Below are 8,202 nucleotides of genomic sequence, written 5' to 3' on the forward strand. Positions count from 1 at the left end.
CAGAAGCCTTTTTTATCTTTTTCAAATTTCTGGTCTTTTCTTTGTGCTTAAATGAGCAAAACAGCAGTTAACTGGAAAATTAACTGGACTAGCTAGCTGGCTGACATTACCATACAGTGTTCTTAATATGCTTGCCCTCTTTCTTTCTAAATGGATTTTAGATTAATTTTTGTGGGATGAGAGTCACTATAATGGTTTTATGGGAGAACCAATTAAAAGGTATTTTGGTCTGTAAAATTTTTATCAAATCCATTTTGTCTACCACTGTTGGCAAATTAGAAAATATCTTTAAGCAAGTACTTCTAGAGCAATAAAGATTAATTTTAAGGATGTCTTTTTTGCCAATTACATAGCCTATCTTTGTTGTGCACAGTAAAGCTGGTGTTTTATTATTTAGCCTCTGTACAGATGTTTTCACCCATCTTCCTCAATCACTCCCCCGCAAAAAAATAGTGATTACACAAGCAAAAAAATTCAAGCAGTTCTTTCCTATTGATTTTCTGATCATACACGATTCACAGCTAAAAGGTAATTAATCATCTGTCCTGAGATTGTATTAAATCCCAAATTTATGTATTATGAATTCTTAATTAACTCTAGTAAATCTTGCTGTTTTTGTTTTAATCTTTTAAAGACACAGGATTTCCAAGCAAGGTTTCTGATATGGAGTTTTCTGGAAGCCAGGTAATACAGCCAGAGTAAGCCCCAACAGCTAAATTTCAGCTTGTAAAAGGGACCAGTCTTTGATTCCAGTAACCTCACTGTATCAGACAGAAGATCTGTTTTTTTTTTTTTGTTATATTCTTCCAAACACAATACACAGGCTTCAGCTCTTATCAGTTCGCAAGCACAGCAACACCTTTGCTGTGCTTAGGGCTTGACATTCTCACCCTGGAGCAGTCTTGTAGTTCTACAAAAACAACTTTACAAACTTTAGCTACACACCACACACTCTACCACTGTTGTGTATTGAGACTCTAAGATAGGTCTGACAACATGTCTTTGAACTGCTTCTTATAAAGAGTAGCCCCATCCCTTCCTTAAGCTGTACATCATTACTTCCAATTTAGCCAACAGGCTGAATCCCTCCTGAGAATGCAGGCTCTTAACATTCCATAGGCAGGTGCTCGTCTTGGGAAGCCCTTATTGCCCTCTAGTGTTTGCTTAGGGCAGTTGTACCCTTGGTACATTCTGCATACAGCCTAAAAACTGCAACCCCATGGATAGAAAAGAGCAAAAAAAACATCTCATGTAAGATGCTAGTAAATTAATATGGGTATGAGCACAGATCTAGTTTAGGATTTTATGCATACTTCTGTTTGTTGTGTTGAGTACGTAAAGGATACAAATGAGCTATTAAGCCCATCTAGCTAGTCTAGTAGTTAGTAGTTAATTTATCAAAAGATCTCATCTGGTCTTTTCCTTCAAGAGAACACCTAAGAGAGACATCCTAAAATGAAATTAACGCCATGCAGAATATCAAAAATGTGTGTGTAACACTAACCTCTAGCTCACAACCAACTCTGAGTTTTAAAACAGAAATATGCTCCCATTCCTGGTGCAGATTGCGTTAATTTGTGTCTTCCAGACGATCATAAATTATAATAAGATGCAAGTGTTTAAAAATTATACAAATAATGCAGTCAATTCAGCAGGCAAGGGATGGGGAATACAAAATTTCTTTCATAAGTATTTCAAAGACTGGCTTTATATAAAAAAAGAGATTTCTTTAGAAGGCTGGAAAGAGGCTGGAAAGGCAGTCCCAAATCTTTTGAAAAAGAGCATTCCATGGGATCATTTTACTGGTTGAGCAAAATACAACAGCAGGGAGGGAAATCGCCCAGGTACTGTAAGACCGTGAAAGTGAGGTGAGAGCTGATATGCCAGTAGAAAAAAAAAAGATCATGTTTCTGTCACAAACAGTTGTCTTGTTCTCAGTTTTTTTTTTAAATGACAGATAATGGCATTATGCCATAGGATGCCATGGTTTTCTATCACTGAGCACTTAGCTCACCTCACTCCTGAACACTGCCCCCTTTCATTCCTAGACTTTCCTCAGACACAAAAGCTTCACTGGTCAAATATCTGTGGCATCACAGGTATGTCTAGAAATTAATTCCTGTAAAACTTGGCAAACAGAAGAAGCCAAAAGAGAACAAACAGAGCTAAATCATTTATATGGTTTGATGCTGTGCAAGGGCAAAAAAAATATTTTAAATGGGAGGAAAAGGCAACTGCACTTTTTTGCTTGTTCATGCCGTGTAAAGATTCTTAAAACTTGTGGCAGCTTTGTTTGAATAATTTTGTTTGAATAGACTTGGTTTCATATGGGGTTAAATTAAAGTCAATCTGAAAAATAGCCAGAAAGGAAGAATTTGAAAAAGGGTTCAGTTTAATCTGACAGTTTAAAATCACTGAGTGATTTTTATTTCTTTTTTTTACAGTGCTTAAGGGAGCAATTTTCAAGGGAATACCAATGAGAAACTGACAGGAGTATTTGTGCATATTATCTTGACACTCATAGATAACGAGTGTTAAAATTTCATAAAGTGTAAAACTTAGACAAGTGTAAAAATATTTATGGTCTTCAACCCCACAGCAAATATTTGAGAAAAATGGGGGTTTAATCTGACATCTTGTAAGGGGTAAGTTGTAGCAATAAGTAGTAGCGCACCAAAAATAAATTCTGTATAACTATCCATTCCACAGCTATGATTCATAATTATACATTTCCAGTGATCCACATTCTGTGAATTAAGTACTTTAAATCTGGCAGAAATTGTAGATTTATTGATAAATAAGGAACACATTATTTATAATGATGGAGATAATAATTATCCATTCCTTTGAGATTTTTTCTCTAAGCTAACTTAAAACAGTAACTGTTAGTCCAATGCAGTCTGTTCTTTGTACAAGGACAATATCCCTGATAGACGCGTTACGCGGTACAATATAAATGACAGTAGTTTACACAGGAATTTACTTAAGTCAGGATGTAGTGTGGGATTACCATACACAAAGTACATAAGGAAGTGCAATGCATTATTCATGTTGGTGAGCTACGCATGAGGGAGATCACTGGATTGAGTCTTGGCAGGACAGCTGGAAATCAGCAGGAGCCCCGTCCTGGCCTCCGACCGAAGGATTTGAAGTTCAGATCGATTTGAAAGGCTGTCTCATGGCTCAGGAGTCCTTAGCTCGCAGGTCCCTGAAAGGACCAAGCAGAGGCCTTGGAGTTTCCGACACCACATCTTGCATGATCTCATTTTGTTTCCGTGATGGCCGAGCCAGATGTGGTTAGAGGCACAGTGGGACCATTGGACGTCAAGCGGATTTCCAAATATCCCCCCCCCTTTAAATGCTGTTCGGTCTGGCAGAGGCCAGAAAAAAAGGAGGGCACTTGTTAATAACATGGTAACTGCAACATGCCAACGAGTACTTTTCTCTTCTTTTCAATTTGCAGAACGATTTCACAGACGATGATGAAAAACGCGATAAATCTCTCCTTAAAATCCTAAATTCTGAACTCAGGGCTTCAGTTTTTTTCCCCACACTGAGACAATATCAAAATATTAGGGTTGAGTAATTGAGTGAACTGGGTTCAGTTCCCAGAGTGCTATCTGTGTCCCATCTTGAGTGCATCCTGCCTTCTGCCCGTTACTAGTAGAGATAGGCTCTGGCTGCCCTGCAACCCTGTATTTTAATCAAGCAGTTAGAAAATGGATGGATGGATCTTTTTGTTTTGTTCGCTTGTTTTTTTACTGGTTCGTTTCCAAGCCCAACTTTCCTTACTCATTATTTGTTGTTGCTGCAAGATCTGCAGTGGCTTATATGCTCAGCTGGGACCTTTCCTCTCTCTTCGTCTTCTCTGCTGCTCCTGCCTGATTTCCTGATTTTGTCGTGGTCAGCAGTGGGCCTCTGCTCCAGCCCTGACTCTCCGAACGTGTTGCCCGTTGTTAGATCCCGATGCCGTTGCTCTCTGCTAGCTCACTTCACTGTTCGCTCCACCTCTTTTGTGCTGAATTCCCTGGTTCACTCTTTGTCTTTGCACTTTGTACTTCAGCCGTTGTTGGATTACATTATTACCGCTAGAAAACATGCCTTTGATTAAGGCAGAAACATTGGTGTTACTTTTGATTCTGTGTTATCGTTTGTTAACGGCTACAGGAACTTCCAAAGGGTCTTTTTCTTCTACACGTGTAACACTGCTCAGTCAAAAACCTTGTTCTGCCTGTCTGATGCTGAAATATTGATATAAACCTTTTTATCGAGGTGATTGTAATGCCTTAGTCTCCTAATGAATTCAACAAGCATTTGTAGAAATACTGAATTCTGCGGCTTGCTGATATGTACTCTGCATCAGCACATTTGCACTTGGCTCAATGTGATTTACAATTAATTTAAAGGTTCTCCTGCTTGTGTATAAGGTATTGAACAGTCCGTTTATGTTATTTTAAGGTTTTATTTCATATCTTAATCCAAGAACTGTTGATCAGGCCTTCTTACCATACCTAAGACCATCTTCTCATTGTAGCTTTTGATGTATGATGGAGCTTTTCTCTAGGTAATTTTTGTGCTTTTCTTTTTTATGTACTTCTATCTCATACAGTTTTATTATGGGTATGGCGTGCTTGTTTGAGTGCATCAAGTTTTGTCTTTATTTTTCTTTTCTTTTTCCTTGAGTGGCCATTTGTACCTGATAGCCAATAAGATAAACATCTTTGTAGAGGGTGTCCTGTGTAAAACATTTTCAGGAAAAGAAACTTCAACGTACACATTACATGATATTTTGCTGCTCCAAAGAGTGATGTGCTGTAGTTTGCCCTGCAGCAGCTCCTATACTCACTTTAAATTAAAACTTCAACCCACCTCCCAGCTGCAAATTCCAAACACACTATTTTATTCTGACGTTTCTGTTTGCCAAGCATTTCTTATGTCTAGCCTGTGTGAAGTTGCTGTCAAGCACTATGCTTGTGATTTGCGAGACAGGTGGTTAGGATTTTGGTTTCATTCAGTTGTTGTCGGCAGAAGCCAGTATAATTACTCTGCATAATAACTGCATTTAGTTTACTTTTAGCTGTAGTGCTAAAAAGGCAGATTTTTTTCTCTTGTTGTGCCATAAAATAAGGGTATCTGAGAGAAAATTACTCCTGAAGAGATGTTGTTGAGATGTAACCAACATCCACAAAAAAACTCGTTCTCTGAAGCCTTTAATGCACTGATGTGCATTTTGCTCTGTCATCCACAAGGTACCACTATCTTCCATTCTTGTCCAAGAATCCTGAGCAAAGAGACAAGGGCCTGAAAAATCTGGTCTCATTAATAAGAGACACATTAATAAGTGTAATAAATGCTATGCTCCACCTAAATTTGTCAAGGTAACAATAAAAATCATATACATTTTGTGTGTGCCCCTAAAGTTTATTTCTGTAGTTGTAGATGTTCATACAAAGACTCTTCTTTCTTAGAGATGAAGCAACTTTATGTCAAAATAACTTAGAAATTTGCACCATAGTTTTGATTACTGTAGTAACAAGTAACCTTGAGTCATCAGTTTTATAACACTGGGACTTGCTGGAGATTTTTGTCTTTTCAGTACGTCTATCGAGATTTTAAAACGCATCGGTCTACTCCTTGTTTGTAAAGTGCTGAGCCTTTCCCATTGAGACCTTCTACAAGCATATGTTGCTGTGGTTATATTTTTATTCACAGAAATATGTACTGACATTGTCAGTAGTTCCCTGTAAGAAGCATATTAAGAAAGTCCGTTTCGATATAACCAACAGGAAAGCTTTGATGTTTATGGGTGTATTCATTCATTTAATGACAGCACTTAATCTGGGACATCTGCAGAATAATGTCTTACTACTGCTTTCCTGGTTAGGCAGACCTGATTTATTTGCTTCTTGTGTGAAACTGACCGTGTTTCCCAAAGTGTTAAAACGGCACCCACTGAGCCCCTGGGAGACAGAGCCGGAGGCTAGGATGAGATCAGAGCTCTTTTATGTCATTTTGACAAAATCCTTTTTTAAGTTCTACCTCTGAAAATAGAATGGTAATATCATTTAAACAGGAGGGGAAAAATCCACTATATTTTATTTTTTATTACAGAAGCTTAAACAGAAGAATCAACAGCTGAAGCAAATAATGGATCAGCTCCGCAACCTCATCTGGGAAATAAACTCCATGCTGGCGGTGAGGAACTGATCTACCAACATCTGTGCTGTCCTGAAGAAAGCATCTGCTCAGCAGCACATTGCAGGAATGAACACATTTCTGGGTTGCAGGAAAAGGTTGTTTATCTTTTAAATTATTTTTGTTGGCATTGTGAGGTTACAATGATTTCAGAACGCAGCTTAATTTGCCTGATATCCAGCTGCATATTTAAAAGCAGAATGTTTTTAATTGTTAATTATTCTGAGCATTATAATGATTGTCCACAAAATATTGTAAGCCCTTCTGATTGTAAAATAAGTCTTAATTTAAAGTTTTTTGTAGTTCTTGTTGTATTATGTGGCTTTAGGCTTCATGTATAGTGCAAAATTATAAATGCATGTAGTTTTCCTACTTAAAACATTCGTGCATCTTCTAATATATTCTCATTCTGTTTCTGCCTTCGGATTTGTTCAGAAAGATGAAGATTGATCAGGCAAAAGGGATCTTTCAGTTCTTTGTCCCCAGGCCATTTCTGAATTTTTTCAAGCAGGTCACAGCATGAGGCAAGGAAAAGCACAGAGTTCTCTCTGCCAGTAGCTGCTTGCTCATCAGAACACTAAAATATCTGCATATAATGAATAATTGATTTGATCATTGTTATTTTTTTATGTCTGTTACATAAGAATATTTACATAAAAATATTTATAATGTCACTGAGGTTAAAGATAATAGAACATTTTAGAAAAGGAGGCCCACAGCAGATTGAAAACAAGGAAAGAAACCAATTTTGGTCACGTTGTTTACTTTTGTGAAAGTAATAACGCTCTTATGTAATATCCTATGTATAATGTATGAAAAAAATGTGCATTTCTGAAAAGGGAAAGCCATTGTTTTGACCAACCTAGAAGGGTACTGAGATTGTCATTGCTGTTTCTTGAACTGTTAAAATATTTTTAAAAGGGTAAATGGAAAAGCTTTGGCCTTTTACTTTTGTTACATTTGAAAAGCCTTGTAGTCTGTCGCTGTTTTGTAACATTTCCAAGGCTATAGAGGAATCACCTACTGCTTTTTTTCTGCATTAAAACCAACATGAAGAATAAAATCGATTGCAGCACTAAGGAACCAAGTTTAATTTTTTTTATTCATACATTTCATCTGCAGTCATCTTAAAGTATTTTGCATCAGTAAGTATACACTCTGAAGTTGGAATACAGTAACAGTCTTAATTAAACAGATCCATAGAGTATCAGATGCAGTGCCCTATCGATTTATTCATACCCCTGTTGAAAGGGTAACATCATATAGCAGAACGAGTTACAGATGAGATAGTGTCTCACTTAAATCATTCTTATGTTATTCTGTAATGATGCAAAGAACACATTAATATTTCATGAATAATTAAATTCCAGAAAACAAGAGGATCACATTTACATATTTACAGCTCTAAGCATTCCTTTAAATACAATTCAACAAAACAATCTACATTCAACTGTAGGTGCAATGAAACCCTCTGGATTTATATGGAAGACGGTGAAGGTTTCCTGTTTCCCTGATGTATAAAAGGATGTAACACACCACAAAAGTCAGTAGTAGCTTGCACCCTCGTGGTTACGAACAGAGATCTTCAGAGACTGCAGGTAAGTGGTCATTGTTTTTTGAGTACGTTTATAAATGAATAAATGAATCTCCTTGTTGTCAGTGACAGCGAAACAAATGGAAAACTACCGTTCGAAGAAGCCCCAAAAAATATGGCATTCGTTGGTGGGTTTGCCAAGACAGAGCCTCTTCTGACGGTCAACTGCAAAAAGAGGCGGCTCAACTTTGCCAAACACGTAAATGCCAACAGAAACAATGTCTTACGGTCAGACGAAATGAAAATTTTGCTTCTCAGACATGCTCATCCGTGTTATGTTTGGCAGAAAAAAAGATTAAACTCATGTTTAGAAAACACTCATGCCCACTGCGAAGTATTATGTTTTGGGGTTAAGACGAGGGAAATGAGGAGCTCCCAACACCTACCAGGAAACGTTGGCCAGACAAGAAGCT

The 8,202-nt window shown here is 37.4% G+C and overlaps 1 protein-coding gene across 5 annotated transcripts in view; it reads left to right on the forward strand.

Annotated features, from left to right (window-relative positions):
• Positions 1–7,278, forward strand: part of med30 (mediator complex subunit 30) — a 30,790-nt gene extending 23,512 nt beyond the window's left edge. For all 5 annotated transcript variants that reach the window (XM_015356799.2, XM_015356802.2, XM_006635566.3 and 2 more), the window contains exon 5: positions 6,112–7,278. In XM_015356799.2, coding sequence (XP_015212285.1) covers positions 6,112–6,207 — 96 coding nt within the window. In that variant the 3' untranslated portion in view covers positions 6,208–7,278. The remainder of the gene's footprint in view (positions 1–6,111) is intronic.
• The last annotated feature ends 924 nt before the right edge of the window (positions 7,279–8,202 follow it).

The sequence above is a fragment of the Lepisosteus oculatus genome, chromosome 10 (genome assembly GCF_040954835.1).
Source record: "Lepisosteus oculatus isolate fLepOcu1 chromosome 10, fLepOcu1.hap2, whole genome shotgun sequence".
NCBI lineage: Eukaryota > Metazoa > Chordata > Actinopteri > Semionotiformes > Lepisosteidae > Lepisosteus > Lepisosteus oculatus.